General features: G+C 41.1%; 2 protein-coding genes across 5 annotated transcripts; both read left to right on the top strand.

Moving 5' to 3' along the window:
- Positions 1–369: 369 nt before the first annotated feature.
- YIPF1 (Yip1 domain family member 1) lies at positions 370–5,532 on the top strand. 4 transcript variants are annotated; one of them, XM_048062232.2, is made up of 9 exons: positions 370–530; positions 657–820; positions 1,341–1,421; positions 1,535–1,622; positions 1,733–1,849; positions 2,885–3,051; positions 3,499–3,681; positions 4,631–4,722; positions 5,231–5,532. In XM_048062232.2, the coding sequence occupies exons 1-8, from the start codon at positions 500–502 to the stop codon at positions 4,715–4,717; spliced, it is 918 nt and encodes a 305-aa protein (XP_047918189.1). In that variant the 5' UTR covers positions 370–499; the 3' UTR covers positions 4,718–4,722; positions 5,231–5,532. The 4 variants fall into 4 exon arrangements, with proteins under 4 accessions (XP_047918189.1, XP_047918190.1, XP_047918191.1 ...); XM_048062233.2 differs by having other exon boundaries at positions 5,189–5,532; XM_048062234.2 differs by having other exon boundaries at positions 5,141–5,532.
- Positions 5,533–5,861: 329 nt separating this feature from the next.
- Positions 5,862–23,650, top strand: NDC1 (NDC1 transmembrane nucleoporin). Its single transcript, XM_067001575.1, has 18 exons — positions 5,862–6,003; positions 6,091–6,211; positions 7,194–7,295; positions 7,718–7,892; positions 8,378–8,516; positions 9,872–9,980; positions 11,479–11,530; positions 12,165–12,297; positions 14,247–14,339; positions 15,598–15,679; positions 16,575–16,730; positions 17,845–18,099; positions 18,231–18,349; positions 18,597–18,647; positions 20,005–20,068; positions 21,078–21,178; positions 22,154–22,314; positions 23,391–23,650. Exons 1-18 carry the CDS (start codon positions 5,959–5,961, stop codon positions 23,452–23,454), a joined length of 2,022 nt encoding a protein of 673 aa, XP_066857676.1. The 5' UTR covers positions 5,862–5,958; the 3' UTR covers positions 23,455–23,650.
- The last annotated feature ends 2,062 nt before the right edge of the window (positions 23,651–25,712 follow it).

The following is a 25,712-nucleotide window of genomic DNA, read 5'->3' as shown; positions in this document are numbered from 1 at the left end:
TTTTACATAAATTTTATATAAAAATTTATTTTATATTGTATACATTTAAATACATATGTATTACTGCCTATGTTTACGCACATAGATGTCCATTATACCTACACAAGCACATTACGCTGTGTATATATATATGTATATATTTATATATGTCAAAGTGCCCGTAAGCAGGCGGGCATTTTACACCGCACCCGATAACCCGCACCTTTATAGGCACCAGCCCCCCCCTCGTTGGGGCAGGGCCGCGGGCCCTTTAACGGCGCGGGCGGAGCCGGAAGAGGAAGCGCGGCGTCGCCTCCGATTGGCCGCCGTGCCGCCCTCCGCCGCGAGGCTCCTCTGGAGCGCGAGGGGCGGGGGAGGAGAGGCGAGCAGCGCGGCCGCCCGTTGGCTGGCGGGGCGCGGCGCGCGCGGCCCCTTTAAGCGCGCGGAGCGGCCGGTGCGGGCCGGGCGGCGGCAGGGAGCTGGGAGCCGGCGGCGGCTCCCCGGGAGGGGCTGGGGCCGCATGGCGGCCGCGGACGGGCTGCAGTTCCCAGGTGAGGCGGCGCCGGGACCCGAACCCGCGGCCTGGGGAGCGGGGCCGGGCCGGGCCGGGCCATCCGGTGTCTCGGCACCCGCTCACCGCCCGGCCCGCCCCCCCCCCGCGCTGTGCTTGCTTGCAGAGTTCGCCGACGCGGCCAGCCTGCTGGCAGCGAACCCCGACGCCACCACCGTCAGCATCGAGGAGCCTGCCGAGGCCCCCAGGAGCCAGCGTGGCCGTCCGCAGGAGCCGGGCAGGGAGGAGGACGACGAGCTGCTGGGCACCGATGACTCCGACAAAGCGGAGGTGATGCCCCCAGCGCACCGGGTGGCTGCGGTGGAGCAGGGGTGGTGCTCCCACACCCGCGCTGCCTCCACCGGCACGTACCCGAGCGATGCTGGCAACGCTGAGAGGTGCCTAGAGGACGCCGGGGCTTCGTGCCGGGCGATTTTAAAGCTCTGCTTCTTCCCCTTCTCGGAACTGGTAAAGGGGACGTGCGTTGGCTCTCCAGCTGTCGCAGCCTAGGCAGTTGTCCCGTAATTGTGGTGGTGTGAGCTAAGCGAATGTGCCAGGAGATGAGCGCAGCAGCAGCTGAAAGCCCAGCGCTGTGTCTCTGTCAGCGCAGGAGAGCAGGAAGCTTTGAAACACCCAGAGTTTGTCTGAAGGCTCTGCTAGTGCAGCTGTCAGTGAGGGAACCTGTGATACGGAAGAAGGCATGTGTTATAAATGATGTCATTTGTGATCATTTAACCACTGGGTAAACAAACCAGGAACGCATAAATTGCACGCATGTAATGTTTTCCACGTTTCTTTTCGCACCATACAGCTGCTTGCGGGACAGAAGAAAAGTGCCCCGTTCTGGACGTTTGAGTACTACCAGACATTCTTCGATGTGGACACTTACCAGGTTAATACTCCTCGTCAGGGGAGGAGAACTGTTGTCTGAGCCGTACCTTGTACAGACACTGAGGGCTTCCTTTTTTTACACTTTGAGTCAGACAAATCTGTGTGTTTTCGTAGGTCCTGGACCGAATCAAGGGTTCTGTTTTCCCCGTACCAGGGAGGAACTTTGTAAGGCTGTATATCCGTAGCAATCCTGACCTCTACGGTAGGTGTGGGGTGTGAGACGTTTTCTTGTGAGCTAAGCATCTGGAATTGTGTTGTTTTACAGTTCTTCTTCCTTCATGTTTTCCTATTGAACTTGTGATTCCTTTTAAGGTCCCTTTTGGATATGCACCACGCTCGTCTTTGCCATTGCTGTTAGTGGCAATCTCTCAAACTTCTTCATCCACCTGGGCAAGCCGACGTACCACTATGTGCCCGAGTTCAGAAAAGGTTTGTAAGTGTATGATACAGTCATGAGGGTTTTTTGTGTGTTTACTTGCTTGTTTTAACGTGCTAGTGCAGTAATGTGATAAACAGGCCATAGCTTTGACTTAGTAATCTTTTTGATCGATTGATTCTTTTAAATTTTTAGCCATGCAGAAGAAGTCCTTAAAGTGGGCTGTAACTGGCAGAACCCCGCTCCTGGGAAGCATAAAGTAGTTATGAAATAAAGTTTTGGCGGAGCAGACAGGACTAATCGGAAGTTATTTTTCTAGCTTTAGTGATTGTGCCCAGCAGCGCCCACTGTGGTGCTTTTGTAGGTGCCTTCGTGGGCCCATGGACTCCTGGGATCCTGCAGGCCTCAGAAAGGAAATGACTGAGTTAGGTTTTTACTCATATCACCTACAGAGGGCTGGAAGTGGTTACCTTCTGGTAAACTCAGCAATAAGCAAAAGATGCTCTACTGATACGTGCTCCAGTGAAGTCAGACTCAGAAGCCAATTACTTTTGCCTGTCCTTGTAGTTTGAAGGAGACTGCTGTCCCTGCAGAAGAACACAGATGCCCTCAGGGAAACTACTTGAGTAGTTTGGGATTTGACACTCATATCTGCGTTCTCTCATTTATTGTTTTTAAGCAAAATTTAGCGTTTAGGGCATGAACCTGCAGCATGTCTGCATTCTACTTTCACTTTTCAGTATCTGTCAGGAGCTGAATTTCTACTTTCAAGTAAGATTTTTCTTTCCTATGTGGCTCTTCTTTTCACACTGAAAACAATAGCATTTTACACCCAAATATAATAAAGAAATTGAAAATGACAAAGGAACAGTTTCTGAACTCTTTACTTTTAAAATAATGTGAAATGCTGGCAAAGTAGTTGGTGTAAAGTGGATATAAATGCAGAATTCTCAATTTATTAATAACTTATGCTTTACATTTTGAAAGTAGTATCAAAAGCAGCTTTCTAGTTTTCGTGCTGAATGTTTCATACACTTGATTCTGGCTCGTATTCTAATACAGCGTTAAATCTTTTGACATATTTCCAGTGTCCATAGCCGCAACAACAATTTTTGCATACGCTTGGCTTGTTCCCCTTGCTCTCTGGGGATTTCTGATGTGGAGGAACAGTAAAGTTATGAACATCGTCTCGTACTCGTTCCTGGAGATAGTGTGTGTATATGGCTACTCCCTCTTCGTTTATATTCCCACAGCGGTACGTATGGCCTAAGGAGTGTGTCCCTATATTACATGCCCTGATAAAAGGTCCTGGTTTAAAAGCATTGCTATTTCTTACAAGATTGTCCATTCCCCAAGACTTTTTGATTAATATGAACAAATCTCTTGCTCATTTTGCTTGGCTAAAATAAAGCTTTTTGTTCAAGCTTGTATAGCATCAAGTGGTCCCAGAAAAGCCCAGGACAGGTCATTTCCCCAGAGGCAGCAAATCCAAGTAAGGATTCAGGGGACACGAACTTGTCATGCCTGGGTGTAAAGCTCCTTGCTGCTGTGGCTGCTGTTAGCATTGTTCATTCCTCAAATAAGCGCGAGTTAATTTGTGCACAAATTGGCTGGAAGTGGTGAAATGTCAGAGAACAATGCATTCAGTAAATTAATCCCTGCTTCACACAGTCTCTTTGACGATCGTTTTCCTCCCTTACAGATTTTATGGATTATTCCACAAAAAGTGGTGCGCTGGGTCCTGGTGATGTTCTCCCTGTGCCTTTCGGGGTCTGTCCTGGTGATGACCTTCTGGCCTGCCGTCAGAGATGACAACCGGAGGATTGCGCTGGCGACTGTGGGGACCATTGTTCTGCTCCACGCCCTGCTGTCCGTCGGCTGTTTGGTATAGCACCGCCTTTCCTCTTTAACCTGCTATTACCTGGGGCTTGCAGCATGGTATGGTGCAGGGAAGGAGGGGCTGGCTCGTTGCTGGAAAATCTTTTTTAATCAAGAAACAAGTACTTTCGAAAAGCCTCCAAAGGAAAATCTCTCAATATTTCAAAAAGTGATGCCAATCTGACATATGACAGTGCCAATAACAAACTCGATAATGAAGATAGCTTTAAAACAAAATTCCTTACAGAACAGAATTTTTATCTGGAATTCATCGTAGTGTCAGCAAAGCATTAATCTTTGTTGTATCCAGTGACAGCTTATTCCAACAAGTGCTATGCTTAGTTAATCCTTTAAAATAATTAAATGCTCAGTTTATAGCGCATGCTTACGAGTCTTATGTATAAAAATTCAAACTTGCCAGAACTTAGTAAATCAGCGTTTTGAAAGCAGAAGACCATAATGCTACTGAAATACATAATGTCAAGGACTTAAATTATTTTTTGTCTCCTAGTTGCACTAAGCAGAATGGTACCATACTGGCTTTAGTTCTGACCCCACTTCAGGTTCCAGAATAGATAGGTTTGCTCAGCGTGCAGGAAGAGGGCAAAACACAAGAGTCAGCAGGAGTTCCTGTTACTGTAGGCTGCCTGGATCTTCATCTGTTAATCAGCAGTCAAGTAAATTTCTGCAGTCCTGTCCCTTCCAGTGCAGATCATTTCTAAGGCCTTGGGAAGCTAACTGCTGGCTGCTCTTATATTTAAAAATCCAGTTCAGAGTGCCATTTTAATTGAATATTTCTAATCTGATAAAAACACTTTGAAACAACAGATTTCAATCATTTCTGTGCTGTGTTAGCACCCCATGAACAGTGGATGTGGAAAGTGTGAACAGGGGCTGGTGAGGCAGCACTGTGTTTCTTTCTAAATGATCTTTTTTTCTCCTCTTCAATAACTTAGGCTTACTTCTTTGATGCCCCTGAAGTGGATTTTCCTGCACCTATTGTCCCCGCTCACAATGGAACAACACTAATAAAATCTCAGTAAATAAGGTAAAACTCAAATCTCAGATTTCTTATGTAACCACCTGAAAACATTATCCTGTGGTTAGGGACACAGATGTTTTGAAACTCTTCCCTGAAAAGGGTTTAACAGCTGGGTTCTGCCAAATGGCGTCCATATATAAATACCATTTATTAGCTTTTCTTGAAGTTGTAACGTTAAAATATAGCCATACAAATGTGAAAGACTGAGGAACAGAGACAAATTACCTTTCTTTTATTTGAGGTTTACTCTTGACAAAGAAATATCTAAATAACATGTATTTAGATAATGTACTCTGTCCCTCAGGTCATTTCAAAGATGGCCTTTAGTCCTTTCTAATAAGTATTTATTACAATTTAACTCTGGAAGTCAAACTTAAGCAAAAATCAATTTATTTGCATTCCCCTTTGCTTTTAATATTAGAAGTAAGTAGTGTTTCCCCCTTGATGTCTGTGACACGGTATTTCGGAGCAGCACAGCTGTGCGTACGGGGACATCGGTGTGCTCTCTGCGCAGGGCTGACGCAGTGCCCGCGCCATCCATCCGGACCGCGTTCCTCCTGTGGGATGGTTTCAGCCTCAGCTCCCTGCCAGCCGGGAGCGCTGCCAGAGGCAGGCGGCGGGAGGATCCTGGGGGAAGGAGGCGACGGGGAGCGAGTCCAGGAGACGAGCAAAAGGCCAGGCCTCCGCGAGCACACCGTCCAGAAGCATATATGTGAAAAGCCAGAATATTTCCTAAGCAGAAGTTATGTTAGATTTAAATATATATATCTATATATCTATGCCAGGCGAAAGTGATCATTAAAAGCTGTGACACGATCTTCATCGCGTGGATCAATGTGAGAATCTTTCCTCCCGCACGGCCCCTTTCTCTTCCTGGGTACCTTTTAGGACTCAAAAATACATTTTTTGATACGTGGTACTGTCAACACGTTTAAAAAAAACCTTAAAATTCAGAGAACGTGACTGGTTTGGGTTGGCGGGGACCTCAGACTCCCCACAGGGGCTGACCCTGAGGTGTGCGCCCCCGACCCTCCCGGGTCTTTTCTCGCCTCAGGCGGAGCTCGCCCCGCCCCCATGCCGCAGCGCCCCCCCCCCCCCGCGGCGCAGTGCACGCCGGGACTTGTAGTCCCTCCCGCCCGGCCGCCGCTCCGCTCCTTTCCCGGCGCGCCTCGCACCGGAAGCCGCCTCAGAGGAAGGGGGCGGCGGGCGGCGGCCCCTTCGAACGGCGGCGCGGGCCCGGCCATGGAGGCGGCGGCCTCGTGCCGGCAGCGGGCGCTGCTCCGCCAGGTGAGCGCGGCCCCGACCCCCTCCTTCCCCCACCCACCTCCGCCGGTCCCGCTGCCCACCCCCCTGACGCCGTTTTGCCTCCCGCAGGTGCTGGGCTGGAGGCTGGCGGCCGCCGTCGCCTGGTCCGTGCTGCTGCTGCCCGCCTGCACCGCCGCCTTCGTGCTGCTCGGCCGCGCCCAGCCGCTCCGCCCGCTGCGCTGGATCGCCGGTGGGTGGCCCGGGCCCGGTGCCTTAGCGCCCGGTGTAGAGCCAGGCGTTTAGCGAGGTGTTCCTTGGTGCCTTTGTGGCCCTACAAAAAGCCTCTCTGTGTTTCGTTCCCCATCTTTGTGTTGGGCTCGGTCTCGGGACGGGTAGAGGCTGCCTGGCTTTGCGTTTCCCTTCTTTGTGCGTTTCTAAGTGGTGTGCAGGCTTTGAAGTGTAAAATTCTGCGTTACTTGTAACCACCGTAGCCGTGGCTTTCTCTAGGCAGCAATAACAACTAAGTGTATCCTTCAGAGAAAAAATGAGGTGATAGGGGCAGCCCTCTGCTTTGAGGACTTGGACACACTTCCCCTTTCCACCATGGGCAACTGCTCCTTCCGTGAAGCACTTAAGTTTCCTCACATCACGATGCTTTGAATCTCAAGTGGAATTCCCAAAAGAGCACGCTCGATGTGGTGAGCTCTCTCTCCCTCCAGCGTACGCGCAGAAAATTAAGGGAAGCGTTTAGCTGGAAGCTTGATACCTGTGAGCGTTTAGCTGCTCGAGGCAGAGAGACTTGATTTCTTTTCGCCTTTGGAAATATAAAGGCCTGAAAGACAACTAAACAAAATCAGTTATTCTGTGAGGAGTTTCTTATCTGCCTAGTGTGACCGTATGGTCACAGCTTTTGTTAAGCAAAGGGAAGCTGTGTAACATCGCCTACGGTTAAATTCACGTTGATTTTACTTTTAATAAAGCTCTGAGTGGTGGCTTATCAGAAAACTAGTTTTAAGGGTATAAAGTACTTTTTATGTGAAACTTAAGTGTATTTGTATCCAGAAGTGTCACACAGCTGGGCAGATCTAGTATGAGATTACAGTCCTTTGAACATTGCTCTTCTTTGTGCACTCAATGGGTTATTGTTAAAGGCTTTACCGTTACTCTGTTAGTTAATGTCACTGCTTTGTTACTGCAATCTTCTGAGCAATAATTGTTTTTTCTTATCTTAGATTCCTTCAATGATTTGTATACTTCGTATGTCATCTTTTGTATCCTCCTTATGTCTGTGGTGATACTGGTAATAAGCATCTTCAACGTTGAATTCTACGCAGGTGGGTTATACGCATTGCTGAACTCGCTATAAAACCTGGCTTAAAACGGATGGCCGTTTAAGGGATTTGCGTTTACATCCAATGTACTTAGCACTGACAGATTTCTTTATAAATTAATGTAGAGAGAAGTTAGTTTTAGGCAGAGGTAATGGTTTGTATTTACTCATTACTGCAGTGACGCAGGGAGGCCTTGAAAACAGTGGACTTGTGTGAGTCCGAGGGGGGCTCAAACAGCCAAAGGAAAAGCATTTCAGATTCCTGCTTACTTCATGGCTGACACCCCCTTCAGCTTAGCTGCTTCGTTGATTTCTTTACTAGAGGCTGACTGCAGCTGAAAAGTTCTTTGGTGCCAGTGGCATTCTTTTCAAATGGGGGTTTTTGTTAGTAACAACTGAAAATTCACTTTTGGCTTTTATTTACAGTTGTGCCATCGATACCATGCTCTCGATTAGCGCTGATAGGAAAAATTATTCATCCTCAGCAAGTTATCCATTCAGCTGTTCACGCTGTAATGGGAATGCTGGTTGCTTGGTGCGCTGCAGTTATGACAAAAGGGAAGTTCCAGTTTCTTGCTGTGCCCTGCACACCTTCAGAAAGGTAATCGTGAGCGTTAAGGATAAATTACGCAAAGAATTTATATTGTAAAATGTATTTACCCATGGCCTTTTTTTAAGCAGAAGGCTAAAATTTGAGTACTATCAAAAATGAGCATATTTCTTGTTGATAGCCTTTAATAAAGGCTAGGCAGTATCCTATTTTATAAATATTGTGATGCGTAGAGAGATAACTGGGCCAGAAAAACAGAATTGCTGGAACTGTTAATGGAAAGTCGAATGGTGACAGAACGGTTATTTGAACTGATTCTCAGTCTTTTGGTTGATGTGACATACTGAATATCAGAAGCATCCTCGTATATAAATTACAAAGATAGTGAGCGTTGTACTTTAGGAAAAAACCTACTGAGATATCATCATGGGTACTGATCAGGAGAGTAAAATTGAACTTCCAATTCAAACTTCTAAAGACTAGAATGACTACTTTTTTTTTTAAACTTTGAATTAATACTAAGTTCTCTATTTTAGCCCAGAAGATGCTGTTCCTCAGATGTGCCTAAATGAGTATCACCTCTTTTTTCTACTTTCTGGAGCTTTCATTGGATACAGTTATAGTCTCTTGTATCTTATTAACAACATGAATTATTTGCCATTTCCAATTATACAGGTAAGAGATTTAAATACCTTTGTGGAAAGATGTCTAAGTGAAACTGATCAAAAAAGCCTTGTTTTTTTTTTTTTGAATATGGCTGTACCAGCTGTCTGATAACTTTCACTAATAGATGAAGTGTGTACTCACATAGCTTCCGATGCCAGTGGTGTTCACCTTCCTTCTTCCTGCTCAGCCCGTTTCAAATGAACATAGAAATCCAGACTGACGAAGCCCCTCTGTTGCATTTAGAAGTTGATTAAGATCACTTTCACTGCAGAAAGTGAGCTTCTGGAAAGAGACGGTAACCACAAACTGATCGTTAACTTCAGGGACTGACAAAAAAAGGTCACCTAAAAGCTGAAAATCATGAGTATTTTAAAAAATAAAAATAATGTCAGTTGCAATGGCATACCACATTATTTAAAGTCTAAATAGCATATAGATAGTTGCTTAAAACTCAGCCTCCGAAGTTACTTCATGTGTGTGCTGCTATGAAACAGGAATTGCATTAATCCTTTTGGAGGAGCCTCTAGCAGTTCTGCAGAAATCTCACCAGTGAGAAGTGGTGAGGGGTGGCTTGTGAAACATCATCTCAAAAGTATTTCTTCTGTTCACGTAGTCTCACAGCAGCCGCTAACTTTACATGATTCCTAGATTTAGGAAGTCCAACCAATTTGGCAAAATGTGCCTTTACACGAGGTTGGTTGTATTAGTGGAACACGTTTAAGTCAATCTATGCCCATTCAGTTTATCAGCACACCGAGCATCATTTTGGTGATGCTTTAGTTAGTATTTTTTAGAGTTATATTATTATTTCTTTTTTTTTTTTTTAATTTAAATGCAGCTTAGCTGAATAAAAAGTAAAATTGCTTTTGCTTCATTTACATACAGTGTCATACAGGTTGCTTTGTTCTTTTGGAAAGATGTAATTTGTTTGCACGGAGAAGGGCATCAGTATTACACCGCTGTTGCTGCTTGGAGGATTGCTGACAATACAACTCTCATATATCTGAATTTTCCCTGCGTTTTAATGGAACAGTTGTTAATCTAACCTGAAATCTAGCAGATGAAATGTCTGTTGTTTGTTTTGCATTAGGCAGATTTTTTTATTGTTTCCCATTGTATGCAGTCAGTTTTTTCCCTATACATTTTCATACCGCTACAAGGAAAGGGATGAAAACTAGAGATGATTCTAAAATGACAGAAATTGCCTGGGAGAATAAATAGTAGGTGCAACACTTGGCATTGCATTAACCTATTTTTTTAAATTTGTCTTGACCAGAAGTTTTTAAGGACATTGTCATTATTTTTTTACCATTTCGTTGCTTTGTTCTGAATGCAGAATATTAAACTAATGTTTTTGTTTTTAGCAATACAAGTACTTACGTTTCAGAAGATCTTTGCCTCTCCTTGTTAAACACAGTTGTGTGGAATCGCTGTATTTGGTTAGAAACTTCTGTGTTGCATATTACTTTTTTGGTAAGGATTCCTGAAGTTCTCTAATTTTTTAATTCCTGTATTTTTGAAAACTGATTGTTTCAGGCAGGCAGGCGTTTTATGCTGGTTTTCAGCCCCTCAGGTAGCTTGCTGCAGGCATACAGACATACTTAAGCAAAGAGATGTAACAGCTCTCTCAAATGGTGAGAAAAGGCACAGTGCTCATGCACTAGTATTAATTCTTAAAGCGTCTTAGAATTTTGTTTAGTATGTGAGAAATGTTTCTTCTCCAAGGAGATTAGCACCTTCTGTAAGGATTTCTTATCTAGTTGGTAATACTGTAAGAACATGACAGTATTCTATGAAGACAGCGGGGAACAGTAATTTTCTAGCCTGAAATCTTGTGTTTTTGGACGCTGTGCTGAAACATTGGTCCTCCTCCAGAGGATTGTCTCTGGTTGGTCTCTTCTGTGAGGGAAGTCTCATTACAGGCAGCTGTGAAGTAACTCGCACACAGGAGGAGCTACCAAACTAACCAGCGAGCATTTTACAGGCCTGCATTTGAAAACCTTATGCTTTGGGCTGCTCTTTGTATGTCTATCCTGATCTGTGTCAAAAAGACCTGAAAATGTGCAAAAATATCCCAAAGTGCGAATGCAAAATTTTGTTTTCAACTGTAATTTATATTCCCTTTTTTCTTTAAATATTCCCAAATCTTTTATAACATGGGTAAACATCTCCATGCCTTGGCCTGTTCCTTCTGTTGCCTGGCGTTGGGAACACAGCCTTAGAGGTGAACCTGACATACTGGCAGTGGGTATGACTTCAATGTGTGTAGTGTTAGTATGTTTTTACTATTTTAAAGCAAAAATTAGCACTTTGGCTTTACTTCCAAATGCATTTTTTATTGTTGGGAGAAAAAAAGCAATATGCCTCCTTTCTGAGTGAGTCCAAAGTTTATTCCTTAAAAGTATAGTGAATATTCTATGTTCATGGGGATGATTGGGATGGACTTCCAAAAAATCAGTGATTTTGTTGTTGTTGTTATGGTTGTAGTTATACTCCTAAATAATGTAAAAGTATGCTAGAATTGCTTCCATTTTATTTACGTTAGGGGGTAAATTACAATTACAGTGCATCTCTATTAATTTCCACTCTCTTAAAAGCACTCTGATGCTGCCTGAGCTGTGGTGAGAATTAATATTAATTAATGTTAGCCCTCTTTTGTTAGGGCAGAAACAGAAATAATTCCAATGCTGAGAAGCTAGCAAGAAAACTCATAATAAGATCTACATCTCTCTGTAAATTTGCTGTCCTGAAGCCTTTTCTCATTCTCTTGTTCCTATTTTTTAAAAAAAGACAAAGCAAAGAAAACCGAAAGGCAGATTGTTTCCTAGTGCATGCATGTTACAAAGCCATTCTGTCTCTGTACGTGCATTGTACTTTGATCTTCTTTTTGGCCTGTTTGTGTACATGCTTGTCAGTGTTTTACTTGTTTCAGTGTTTTGTTTTTGTTGTTTTGTGTTTTTTTCTCCCCTAGGTTATATCCCAAAAGTATGGATAAGTACCACAATGGATCTTCACATAGACAGGTGGGTAATACTTTGTGCTTACAGTACTTACAGGAGAATATTGCCAGCAGCTCCCTTTGCTAAAGTAGTCCAGCTTAGTGACTTGGTTTTTCTTAGCAACTTGTTTTTTTGCATGTAGTGAGACTTTGTCCCTCGCTTCCCAGTGCAGAACTTGGGGAGCACTGGACGTTTCTGAAATAAATCTGAAGAGAGCCAACAACACCCCAGTAGAAATCATCTTATAGATGGTCATTAAGAAATCCTCTTTGATATCCTTTATTTTCATAAACCTAAAAGAGGCTGATCTCTCCCAATCTCACGTGTTTTATCTGCTTCTGTGGTTTTCAGCATATTTGCATTTTAAATACGGCTATCATTTCTCTTAAAATGGGGAAGCTGGAGCTCTTAATGCCTTAAATGACTGCGGTCATTAATACTTATTTTGTATTAGTTTTTTCCTTAATTTCAGTAATTTTAATTTCATTTAATCAATTACTGAAAAATTAAAGAAATGGGATCCCTTAGCATCTTTAGGAAACTTTTTGGAGGAAAATAAAAAGGCAACTTTACAACGGCATCAACTGCAAGAATACAGCTTACAATAGATGTCTTCCGTAATAAAAATACTTGTATCTTCTTGATGTTTTATCTGCAGGAAATTGCATCCCCTTGACACTCTGAGTGGCTTATTGGACCTCTCTTTGTTCTACCATACCTGGTTATGTGGTGCATTTCTTCTGATTACCTGGTACATTGCCTGGTTACTCTTCAAGATCTATGCTACAGAGGTTAGTATTCAGTTGCAATGCTGAAGGTATAATACAGTGTTTCACAGATACTTTTTTTCAAAAACGTATCTTTGTACTTCATAGAAACTGCACCTGTTCTTTGTCCTCTTTGGGTGTCAGGATGCTGTGCCAGCACAGGACCCTTTAGTGCCTGGCAGGACTTGTCAGCTTGGTCTCTGGCTGTGTTCCCATGCAATGATTTTGTGTTTGAGAGTGGGACTATCCAAAGACTTGTGACAAACAGCTGCAGGTTACATGGGAAGATAATACACCCAGGAAATGTATAGCTCTCAATCCAATTTCTCAGTAGAAAAGAGAAGAAAATGATGTCAGTGTTCTGTGAGCTAAGCTCTGGAAATCTCAAATTTCAACAAGTCATCAAAATCCACAGTTCTCCTATGTAGAGACATGTTAATAGAATTCAGGCTGCAGTATTAAAATAGACCCCAAGCAATCTTGGGAATTAAAAAATTTTTGCTTTTTCATTCAATCATTGTTACAAATTAATATGGCTAAAAAAAGACCATTTAAATATATAATGAATCTTATTAAAAATAAATCTGAGACGGTGATGGGGGTTGGAGGGGTGAGGAGGAAGTCTTGCCACCAGAGAATTGGGGGTTTTGATATTTGGCTAATCCAGATATTTCTTTGTAAGAATTGAAGAAAAAGTGTTCATCTAACTTGGATTATTTTTTTTTTGAACACTGTCTTAAACTGCATATCAGTAGGAAAACAAGTGAGGTTTAGATCCCTGGCCAATGTACTGGTATGAAGCACTCTTAAGGGATGAAAGGTTACACAGTGCTTCTTGGAGTATTAGCTTTAATTTTAAAAGGTCTCTGTTTGTTGTGATTGTATGTGGAAAAAGGATTAACAACAAGTCAAGCATAACTGCTGTAATGATGGCAGAATCTGTAGACAGCTGAACAGCAGCTCTGATGTGTGAACAACCTGTTTCAGAGGATAATAGTTGAAGTGCCAGTGGACCTTGTAAGTCACTAATTATTGTATCACTTACAAAAGTATCGAAAAGAAAAGAAGCATCGAGTTGTGAAGATATAAAATGGATGTTGCCCTTTTGACTGCTGAACAAAAGACAAGCTTACCCGCCTGAAATCTTTGATTAGCTTAGAACACTTCCAGAGCTGTTTGCAAATGGTTGCAGTGTGTTAACAGAAAAGGCAGTAAGGATGTAAACTTCAGTCAGTTCTACACAGTCACTTTATTAACCCTCTGAAAGCAATTGCTATTATAAATTTCGATTTCATAGTTGGAAAGGGAAGAGGAAAAAAAGCAATGGTCTATAATACAAGAACAGTGACACGGGACAGACAGGTAATCTGTGCCCAATTCATGTTAAGTAGTGTTAAAAAGATGAAATATTTGATAAAATTTTAAGCACTGTAGTTTGCATTTTAAACAATGTAGCTGCAAGACCAGAAACAAATTCTGTTAAAGCACAGAATACAGATATCATGCCTAAGAACTTCTTAGTTTATCAGTGAAACAGTGTAAGAGAGGAGTTCTAAAGTCTTCCTTTATTTGATAAAGGAACCCCTCTGGTTTTCACCATATTGGTTGTGCTATTAAAGACAGACCTGTAGTGTAGATTTGTCTTGTTTCTCTGTGTGGCATTGCTAGATTTTTTCCCCACAAGTGTGTAGTTTAGGTTACTGTTGTAGCGATATGATGTGCCTAACTATATGAATACATGGAAGGTATTTGAAGATAAAGGTAGCTGGATTTTCTGAGACTGCGGTTTTAAATGTAAAGAGTAGACTTCTTTTCTTGCTGTTCAAGCTAGCTTACAGTAAGTTGAAGCAATTGGGTACGTGCTTTTGTAGTTCAATGTTCTTCTAACAAGTAACAGCTCAGGTGTGGTGTTTCATAAGCTTTTTTCCTTGTGTTTTGCTCTGAATAACACGATTTCTGATGTTTATATTTAGACACATCATTTTCCTGTTCAGCCAACTTTTGCTGAGGAGACAGACCAGTGCCTGCCTAAAATCTTAAACAGCAACCCTCCCCTGATTATAAAGGTAAGTGGTCTTCCTCCATCTTCCTGGCTAGATGTGTGCTAGGAAGGTGATTCTGAAACCGTGCTCTTCTGTGTAGCAGTTACTTTAACTGCGGTGCTAGTTCTTAATTTTTTAAACAGCTTCCTCAGCACACTCAAGAAGGCAGTTTCGCTCAGTGGTGAAAACTTGGTTAGTAGTGACATCTGCTGGTGCTCACTATGCTGTGCTACTTTTAGCCTGAAGACAGACTACTTTAATTAGAGGTGGGAGGTATTTGTCCGCAACACATGCGCTAGTTTGTACTGATGCTAACACAAAAAAAGGTTAATGACACGTGTTTTTTTAAACTTTTTCAGCTTTGGGTCTCTGTCAAGTAAACAGGAATTTTGTCATAGCTTTGTACACTTCTAACGTTTTGCCCATACTGCTTATGCTTGAGTTGTAACATGTGATCTCTCTTGAAATTAAAAATTATTTCCATATTTATATTGGGAATTGAGATGTTTTTTCCCCAAAAGACAATAATACAAAAACAACTAAAATCTGTGAGTAAAGGAGAGTAATTTTGGTCCATCTATGGTAGACATTAATCAAACTTACTGGTTATAATTAAATAAAATTGACCTCATATAAGAAGCATTATGTAAATGAAGGTAATATTCTGCACGTGGAAGATCCATACTTAATGATTATACAGATCTCTGATAAAACTAAAGGTATAATAAGCTGCAATTCGTTTGAATTCTGTTTTCAGCTTTGCGTTATCAAAGGATCTGCAGGGAAGAATTGAGCACAGCACAATCTGCTTTATAATCTCAGCAGTTAACTAAAGTGTCTAGTTTATAATTGGATCTTGCATAGTGAGAGAAATCCGGCTATCATTGGACTGCCACGTTAACTAGTTAATTACATGAAAAAAGCACTATTAGGTTTTGTACCGTATGGTGCGCTGCAGCTGAGCTCTGGCTTGCTAAAACAGTTCTGTCTTTAGACTTCTGAGCTCTTTTTGTCCGCATTGTTAGCTGTTAAGATTAAAAAAAATAGTGCGGTAGGTCATTTGTAAAGAACGGTAAAGTTCTCTGAAGCTCTACTCGGCAGCCCCATCCAAAGTGGTTCCAGGGACATGTGCAGTCGTTTGCCGCCACTTTTTCTCCTGTCACTGTGCTGGTTTTAGTCTTTGTAAACTCAGTCTTCATTAGCGATTGTATTTGTTTGTGTAAGTACAGTTTTTAAGGAACCCACTTGGACTTTGTGTGAACTAAAACATTTTCCTTTGCAGTTCTTAGCCTTGCAAGACTTGATGTTGCTTTCCCAGTATTCCCCTGTTCGACGGCAGGAAGTCTTTAGCCTTAGTCAGCCAGGTAATTATAAAAGCTCTCTCATGTTGATTCTTTTCTTTTTTTTTTTTTAATGCTAGTCGATGCTTTGACTAGTCTTTTTTTTTTTAATGCTGTGATGTATGCTATGTAATCTGGAAGACCTCATAAGTAAAAGTATTTCTCTGATGCTTGTTCCAAAAGAATGCTTAATTACCTGTATTCATATCATTTCATCTACTAAACTCAATAAACATTGGTCCCTGTTGTTTGATTTAAATGACAGCCATGAGGAAACACAGGTCTTAAAGTATTGAAAGCAGGGTCCTCTTGACATCACCCATCAAACAGTCTAAACTGAGTTATCTAACAGATGTGTATGTGAGCCTAATGGTCAGATGTGAGATTAAATTGAGCATAAATAATGAGTCACCACTGGAGTTTTGAAAGCAAACAATGGCTATGATTCTAATTAGTACACAAGCCTCTTGCTATATACAAAGATAGGGCAGAGAAGGGCAATTGAAACTGCCTAGAAGACTTCAAAAACTTTGTGGCACCTCATCAGGAATTCTGATGTTTGCACTACTTCAGAATTGTTTACCACCACCGTTGGTATCACTTGGTTCATTTTAGTTGTTTAGCAGATATCAGATCTGATGGGCCAAACTGCCTGCATTTCCCACTTGCTTAATGGGTTTTGCTGAAGTCTATTTTAGAGTTATTCATTGACAGAGGGTAGAATCTGTCCATGTTTTCATTTTCCTTTCAGTATAAATAAACGGTCGCAGTGAAAACACTGTGGCTTTTCAGAAATTGAATGGCACTATGGTCTTTGAAGCTTAAGCTGAGAGCAAATGTGCACTGTCAGAATAGATGCAGTGGTGAACATCAGGATCAAACATGCCTACTGCGTTTCATTTTGTCTGCATGCTGCTAGGTGGGCACCCACACAACTGGACTGCGATATCGAGGGAGTGTTTGAGTCTTCTGAGTGATCTGACCCAGCGGCTGATCACACAGCAGGAAGCTGCAGCAGCAAACGGGAGAGCAAAACAGCAAGCAGGAGAGGTGAAAGTACCTCCACAGACTCCAGGTACTGTGAGGAAATGCTCGTAAGAGTTTATAATGCATGGAAATACCTATAGATTACATAGGTACGTTAGTATGAATTTAATTATATGGAAAAATGAGTAGTGGGGTTTTCTGCAAATAAATGGAAACAATTAAAAAGAAAACAAACAACACTTCCCAACCCCAATTTAATTTTAACTATTCTTGTTGCAATAACCCCAGAATAAATGGAGAACTTCGAAAGAGCATGCTTACTTGTTTTGCTTTGTATGATATGTTCAATACAGTGTATTTTTCCACACTTGCATTAATTAAGAAAGTAACTATCACAATTTTAGTAAGTGGTTGAGCCTATTACAGGGAGAACTTAAGTCTCGCCAAGAGAGGCATTATGATTTGTGTGGCTGCTCTTGTGATTAGTTTAAGATGGTGAAATTACTCTTTGTTTTGTTGTTATAGGGACTTTGAATATGTTCATGCAGTTTACCGTGTATCACGGTAGTAAAAGAAAAGCCAGTTTGACTCGAGTGAGCTGTGTGCGGTTGGCAAGCATTTGGGGTGTTTCACATGACGGACTCAGGCATCGTTCCTGGCAGCAGAGCTGTGTTAGCACGAGGGCTGCCAGGTAACTGAATCCCTTAGCAGTCAGTGCCTGGGACACAAGTATACTCCTGTCCTGGGAACAGCAGGGAACTGTTGGCATGTCAGAGGTGGATTTCTTCTAGTGCTGCTGTTGCCTTGGAATTTGACACTGACGTGTCTTTCTAACTTACCAAGCAGAATGAGGAAGAATTGGCATTCTTACGTCGGGATTGTCCTTAAGCAGCTTTGTTTTCTGGTACTTAATACTAAAAACATACCTTACATTGATACATACCAGCACATAGTAATGCTAGTTAGCAAAGGGGGGGGGGGGATCCAGACAGATCTTCTCACTTGTTCTTGAACTGATGAACTTTCAACTTCATACTCATGTTGATTTTTTACTTCTTTGCAAGACCACAGTGGAAACAATGTCCATTAATGAGAATTCTGACCATACAGAAGCTGTTGAAATAGCAATCAAATAGCAGACCCATTACCTATTTCATACGTGTCAGCCTGTTTGTTTACACGCAGTGTGTTTCTGTTGTCAGGAGCTGCGGTGACAGAAGACATGCCATTCCAGTCACAGAGGTCTAACGTCATTCACAGAGCCTCCATGTCTTCCCTGGTTAAATCGCCCCTAATGCCTTCAAAGACATCACCTGGGTCTGATATTGGCTCACCTTTCAGTTCACCTGCTTTAACCTCCAAGGTGGGAATTCTGGATTTAAACTCTCCTTGGCATGGATCAGTCCAAAGTCCTCATGTTATGAGAAGGGGACCAAAGCTGTGGACATCAGGTTCAGGTAGACACTCTTCCACTACACTTGTTCTTAGCCTTCCAGTCATAGGTGTAACAGATGGCAGTAGAGATCTGTATCTTTAGGACTAAAGTGACAGCAACTGGTTTTTTCAAGAGACTGCATTTCTCTTGTAGGTCTGCAAATGAATGGTTCCCACCACGAATCCTTCCCAGTGCTCTCTGTTGCAAGAGTCGGCAGTGAGGCAGTACAGCCCAGCTTTATTTACACATGGCTTCAGAACAAGCAAGAACAGGTAGAGTAAAAGTTGCGGCACAGATAAGTTACAGCCAGCACAGCTTAGGTGTTCTCGCTGCTGAAAGAACTTTTCATTTTTTTGAATGAACACTTCCTTCTCCAATTATCTTACATAACTTAATAAAAAAACCTTTCCCCCCACACCCAATTCCTTTTTACTATGGAAAAAATAGTAGAGTTGAGGAGGTCCAACTGTGCATACCTTCAGATAAATGCGATATTTTAAATTTTCTATTTCTTTTCAGATAAAAAACTTCTTGTCAAGACGAGCGCTGATAATGTATTTCTTCAGCAAGGTAGTCATGGTCTTGTTTTGTGGCTGAGCAGCATAGTCTACAAATGCATGCGCAGATGGGATCTGCTTTGTCGTTGTGCTTCTTACATGTAGCAATGATTACAAAATTATTTTTTTAATTTAAGGTTTTCCATATGTACACTGTTGTTTTTACTGTGAGATTCACGCACCAAGTGCTAAGACGAGGGGAAATAGCCTCAAGTTGCACCACAGGAGGTTTAGGTTGGATATTAGAAGAAATTTCCTTACTGAAAGGGTTGTGTGGCGTTGGAATAGCTGTCCAGGGAAGTGGTTGAGTCACTGTGCCTGGAGCTCTGCAAGAAACGCGTAGATGTAGAGCAGAGTGGCGCAGTTTAGAGGTGGACTTGTCAGTAGTAGGTTAAAGGTTGGACTAGATGATCGTAGAGGCCTTTTCCAACCTGAATGATTCTGTGACTGATTCCTACTGCAGCAGGAATTCTATACATGCATAAAAGAATAAAAATACTCGTTTAAACTAGGCTGTCTATAAACTGCACTTTGCTTAAAGTATCGTATAGTAAAACACAAGTGAGAACATAAAAATGCAATTGTCTCTGTATGCTAATTGTTAGATAATATGGCCTCTAGTTAAAGTTAGAATTCAGTTAATTTCTTTTTGTCAGGTCTGTGTACCAAGTGAATGCTTCATAGTTTTCCTCTGTGGGAGAAATGGTAGCTGGAATGCTGGGAATTTCTCCTTTTGAAATACTCATACTAACATAACTACTGCCTTCCAGGTGAACTTGAGAGCTTAAACTAAACTTGTGTAGTATTTATGCAGAAAACCAATTGAGCATTGCTCTTCATATAACTGAATTTTGTTCAATTAAGTTTTACAGAAGCACTCTCCGCTACAGTAGATCTTTGTTTTTCATAGTTTTAAATGTTTCTTGCAAGTAAAGTTCATATTTTTATATGCAGATCTTTTCTGTGCATGTGAAAATGACTCATGCTTACGTGTACAGCAGTGTTTTCTGATCAGTTAGACGGATCAGAATGGAATGGAGACTGAATCAAATAAGATGATGAAACAGGAATGGAGGGATTGTATTGCTTATTTAGCCCTCGGAAGCTTGTTAGCTGATATACTTTCTTTTTTTTTTTTTTTGGAAGTTCCAGTTGGAGCTATAGCTTTGTGGGCAGCTCCTGCCCCAAAAGAACTTTGGTTTATTGAAAGATCAGATTTTTCTATGCGTTCCCTAAAGTTTGCTGGCCTTGCAGATCTTTTCTGAGGGGAGGGAGGTGACCCTGTCAGATGTCTGATACCTTAATTGAAACCTGCAATGTTGGTGACACTGTTTAGAACCTGCACTCAGAATGTTTTGATTTCTTCTCAGCATCCAGAGGCCTCCATCCAAGCTGTTTTCTCTGATGCCCAAATGCACATCTGGGCATTGGAAGGTAAGCGGTTTCTGTTCCCAGCTTTTCTGCACCTTTAATTTGCTCTGTAGAGATTTGGTAGCAATTCCTGAACTTGATTTCTGTTGCTTTTCTCCAACATGAATCTCTTTTACATTAGTTTCAGTAATAAACTTACAATGTTTTTAGGAAGTAAGCCTGCTGTAAAAAGGGTTTGAATTTTTCTCTTGTTAATCACAGAGAGCAGAGGGAGGGAGTGATGGGGAGGCACTTAAGTAATAAATTAAAAAATAATTGGGAAGAGATAGTTCAGAGAGATTTGAAATAACAGTGAGTGTGTGGTTGCACAACAGGATTTTCTTGTTTGTTTCAAAGTCAAGAGCAAATAGCAGTGTTTATGGAATCTTTTATAGTATTAGACTGTGCAAACATTGATCAGCTTCCTAGGTTAGATGTTTTATGGGCAGATAAGACAGGCTGTGCCAGACTGAAGGTGATGAGCCAAGAAATACAGTTCGGAGATGGGAATAATACCTACAGCTTTACACATGAGCGGAAAGTGCCATTTGTGTTTTAACAGGGGCCAAGGGGCTAGGCTGTACAATTTTAAAAATAGGATAAACTAATAAACCAAGAAGGGGAAGCTAAATCCAAATTTCCCTTCGGAGTAGTAAAGTTCTTGTACAAGCTGAACAAAAAGTTAAATGATCCAGAAATGTTTCTGTATGGCTGGGATTGTGAAATAGGTCTTGTCTTTTGGTTGATGTCAGGTACAGTTCCGATCAGAGGAGTGCAAAGGGAGACAATTCTCTTTTAAAAATTATTTTATTTATCATATCACTTCCTTTATTAATCTCAAGCAACTGTACAGCTGTCAAACCAGTGTCTGATTTAGTCCTGAAGCAAGTCAAAGCTGAGGTACCTGTTACTTGGCTGTAGTCTTAAGAATTCCAGCACACTAGGAGAATCTTCATGCAAAAATGGGATTGTTGTAAATGGCTCACAAGTTGAGAATCTTGTAATTATAGTGGACTTTTTTCCCTCCCCAAAGGTCTGTCTCATTTGGTAGCAGCTTCTTTTACTGAAGACCAGTTTGGAGTTGTTCAAACTACCCTGCCAGCTATCCTGAATACTCTACTGACGCTTCAGGAGGTGAAAACCATTAACTTTTCCTTACTACTGAACAAGTTTATTAGAGGAGGAGGAGTTTTGTTAATTTTATATTTTGATACTGCTGACCAATCATAACGTTAAAGTTGTCACTGCCATAAATGGCTTCTCATCTGCATATAACCTAAACAAAACAGCTAATAGCTGCTAAGTTAATTATGAAACAGCTGAATAAAAACCTCGTTAGATTTATGAAATGTAGAAGCCACATTTTTACTGGCATGTTTCACTTAAAAAATAAATGGTGCTAAGTGCTCAGTTAAACCTTGTTTCAGGGATGCAGCAAACTTATTATATTTTAAGCGTAGTTAGGGCTTCATCTTTAGTTGCTGTACACAATTCCTTGTGCAACCCAAAGCACTTGAAGACATTGCAAATCACAGGAGATAAGATCAGCGTGGTGTTTCTCTACTAACACTAAGGCATTACTCAAATTGTTCAAATTATCGAGGTTTGGAAATGAGTACTTTTTTTTTTTTTAAAGGCAGATTTGTTTTCAAGGCTATGCATGTCTTATTGAAATAATCATTTTATACTTCCTCAATGGAGGAGATTCTTGGAAAGAATTTTGAGGTTATTTAAGCTCTTCAGTATAAGTTATCTATTCCAAGAACCAGCACTGGGGGGAAGGAAAGGGGAAAGCCACTTTTTTTTAAGGAATCAAGGCATAATACAGAACAGAATTGGTTTCATACTTCAGTGTGTGTGCTGTGCTTAGCTTTTAAGACTCATTATCAGAGAATCTTATTTCACAGAACATCTTTCTGTGCTCATATTGATGGCCTAGAAATGAAAGGTCTCAAATACAAAGCTTGGTCTTAGATGCATATCTTAGTGAATTTCTGAACTTGTGCTTCTTTTTTGTGCTTTATTTAACATGGACATGTTGCTAGTTCTATTATAAAGTAATTAAACAGATGAAGTAAGCTAATCTGTGTTTTTTTTTTTCTCAATTAGGTTGTAGACAGACACTTCAAACTGCCTCATGTTTCCAGCAAACCTCCCAGGATCTCAGGAAGTCTGGTGGACACATCTTACAAAACGCTAAGATTTGCACTTAGAGCGTCTCTGAAAACCGCGCTGTACCGGATAACTACTGTCTTTGGAGAACACTTAAAGTAAGAACTTCATGATTCCTTGCTTGCTAAATTTAGTTCAGTTAAATGTTACTGTAGAAAAATGGATGTTTTTGCAAGAATCCCTTTAAGACGTTTTTCTAACTTGGTATTTTAGTGTGTTTTGGCTTGTTGAACCTTACAAAATTCTTGCATAGATGTATGGTCCCTGTTAGAAACTTATTCAAAGATTTCTGGGCAGATGTTTAGTGATTTTTCATGAATTCTTTAGAAGCGGTCCATGAATACCACTCATTTATTAAACTGTAGCTGTTGAAAAGAAAGTAAATCAGGTACAGACAAATATCTGTTTAGTGGGGAGAGAATTCTGAGAAACCTGTGCAGCCCCCACATAATCAAGTTCCCACCCTTCTTGGTTGTCTGACTCTCAGCTGCTATCACAGCAGGCAGACTCTTATACTTGGCCTCTAAATATGTGGGACTGAAACACCCTTCAGAATCTGCCCATCTCTGTGGGGATGAAATGTCACTCAGTTCGAAGTACGAGAAGTACAGGAGAGATCACTTCTGAGAGATTCTTTCTTACTTAAATGACTCTTGCGAGGTAAACAATTGCTCACGAAGCTGAATCAGGGAAAGTTCATATTGGATATTAGGAAAAGGTTTTTCATCAAGGGGATGTTTGGGTACTGGAAAAGGCTCCAAGCCTGCTGGGGTTCAAGAAGCATTTGGACAACACTCTCACATGCATGGTTTAATTTTAAGTAGTCTTTGTGGAGCCAGGAGATGAATGAGCCTTGTGGGTCCCTTCCAATTTAGGATGTTCTGTCAGTATGTGATTCCATGATTTACGTGGCTAAAGAAGTAGATGAGGTTTCTGGGGACAAGTGTCTTTCAGTAGTGAAAGCTGTTGAGGTTAAGAACTGACACTTTTAATTATTAATATCTACCTTTGTGCGTTTTTCTTGGAACGCAGGTTTTTCATACAGCTGGGTTTTCTAAATTTCAGCTCAAGTGTAGCTGTTTATTTCAATGTATACTTAGTTTTGGCTTGAGGCTTTATTTTGTGGTGTATTACATTTAACATAAAACCTTATGTTCTGTGTTTTGTTTTTTAGTGCAGTGCAAGTATCTCCAGAACATAAGAAAAGACTTCAGCAGTTCTTGGAATACAAAGAATAAACAACAGATTTTGATACAGCTACAGTTTGTTCAATACTCTTGGTAAGAAGGAAGTGGAACTACTGAGCTGTTTTATTGTGGCTTTTTGGAAAAGCATGTGGAAGCACAAGTTGCAGAATAAAACTCTTAAAATTGTAGAAAATGTTTCAGTTTTGGTTCAGTTCATCTTTTGTACAATAAAATGTTTTAAAATTCATCTTGCCTTCTTCTAATATCACGTACACGTGAGAGTGTCAGTGTGTCAGTTCTTATTTCATGTAAGACTGTGGTGGTTGAGATGATCAGTTACTTTGCCAGTTGGATCCCTCACTGTTCCTCCCCCCTTGCCTTCTTTTCCTATTCTGTCCTGATAAAGGGCCGAGTAGAGATTTACATAGATGCTTAATGTGCCTAAGTGTTTCATAAATTCAGTTGATAATACTTTTAGTGCAGATGAAGCACGTACTTTAAGGGTAGGGAACAGATGTGTCAAGGAATAAAACATCCTTCTCTTCTGTCAGATGGAAATATTCCTTCTGAGCGAAATGGGTGTGCAGAAAGGCATTGTTAACACACAAATACTACTTGAAGCTATCAGCTTGGATTTTATCTCTAAGGTGACCTAGAAAACTAAGTTCTGATCTACACTGAAACATACAGGAAACATTACTCTGTGGTAAAACTCCAGGTAGTGATATTGTGACAACATACCCAGATATTTCAAAAAAAAATCCCCAACATTATTGGTAGCTTCTGATGAGAAATATGATTTTAAAAGCATTTTTTTTGAACTGTATTCATAAGCAAACCTGACAAAGTTGTTTGAAAAGGAACGATCCCATTTTTAAACTGACTCCAGTTACTGTGATGTCTACACAAAACTTGTATGGAATATGAAGTGCTGAGAGGTAGCTGCAGTAGTTTTATCTCAAGGCAATTACAGTGAGGTAAGCTGAATGGTCTTGAAAATGCTTTTAGTGTGATGAGGGGAAAGAAAATTTGGATTCTTCTCCTTCCATTCCCTTCAGTGCTTACAGGCCTGCGTTTTTACCAGAGCACCTAAGATCCAAAGATGACCAGGATGTCAGTTACGTTGGTGTGGTGGATCAGTTGGCTGGCAGAGTGGCTGTGTAAAAATAATTCCTTAGCAGGAACCTGTAAGAAGAGAGGAAAAACCCAAACCCACAGTGGGATCTACATATTTCTTTCCTCAGTACAGAGGCATTTAATTTTCTTGACATACAGGCACTGTATGGGTTAGCTTGGTAGTGGACATCAGAACTATATTCCTTTTGGGTTGGGGTGGCTTACGGCAAACACCATAAGGGGGTGGCCAGCCTTTCATTATATTTAAGGTTAGACACAAAGTCTTTTAAAGTTTTCCCCAAGGTTAACTTCTACCACAGATTTGACTTACGTCAAAACCTCTTGCCCGTCTGGTGTATTAAATAATTTGCTCTTTTGCTGGTATTGCAATGTGCACCTGGAGTTAAATGATGCTTTAGCTAGTACCTCAGGTGTTAACTGTTGACCCAAATACTTTGGTTGAGAGTTTCAAATAAATTTTCTGTGCATTTAAACAGGTGCAGAATGTTTTTTTTATTGCTCTGGTATTTTGTGCAACACTCCCACAACTATAAGCTCTAAGTTGTAATTAACAGTGTTATGGCTGTCAGCAGGAGGCTTAAAATGCAGACGTCTTTTTGATGCCAAAGTGCTTGAGGTCTGTTGTCCTTGTGTTGCAGCAGAGATTTGCACACGACATCTGCTAATGTGCATGTGATTCATGGCATTCTCCGGGTATGACAGAAGAGCTTTCTGAAGCTCTGATTGCTTCGTGGTTTAAAGCTACAATTCTAGTAGTGTAGTGCTTTTATTTTTATTTTTTTTAAAAAGGCTTTACTTAAAAGTGAATCTTTAACAGCATCTTGTGTGCATGGATATAAGTGTACAAGAATGTAGAGTGTATGACGGGTGCCCTCTGAAGTTGCAGTATCTGGATTATAGAACTCCAATGGGTAACGTCTCATTCTAGTTTGGGGGTTTGGGAATAATTTTATTCCTGTGGCAAACTGTGCTGGTGTTTCAAGTCCCCTTATACTTCCGTCTTAACATAAAAATAATCACACTGTGAAACTTCTGTGAGGTGTGTGAGGTCTCTTGAGTTCATTTCTGCATTCTGGGTAATGAGGAAAAATCATAAAGCCTTTTTACAGTTGGTTTCTATGTAACTGCAGCTAAACTTGTTCCCTTAAGCCCGATAATATTTCTCATCTGTT

Source organism: Anser cygnoides, chromosome 8, assembly GCF_040182565.1.
Source record: "Anser cygnoides isolate HZ-2024a breed goose chromosome 8, Taihu_goose_T2T_genome, whole genome shotgun sequence".
Lineage (NCBI taxonomy): Eukaryota > Metazoa > Chordata > Aves > Anseriformes > Anatidae > Anser > Anser cygnoides.
The sequence above is the reverse complement of the archived record's forward strand: the minus strand, read 5'-3'. Positions and strand labels throughout refer to the sequence as shown.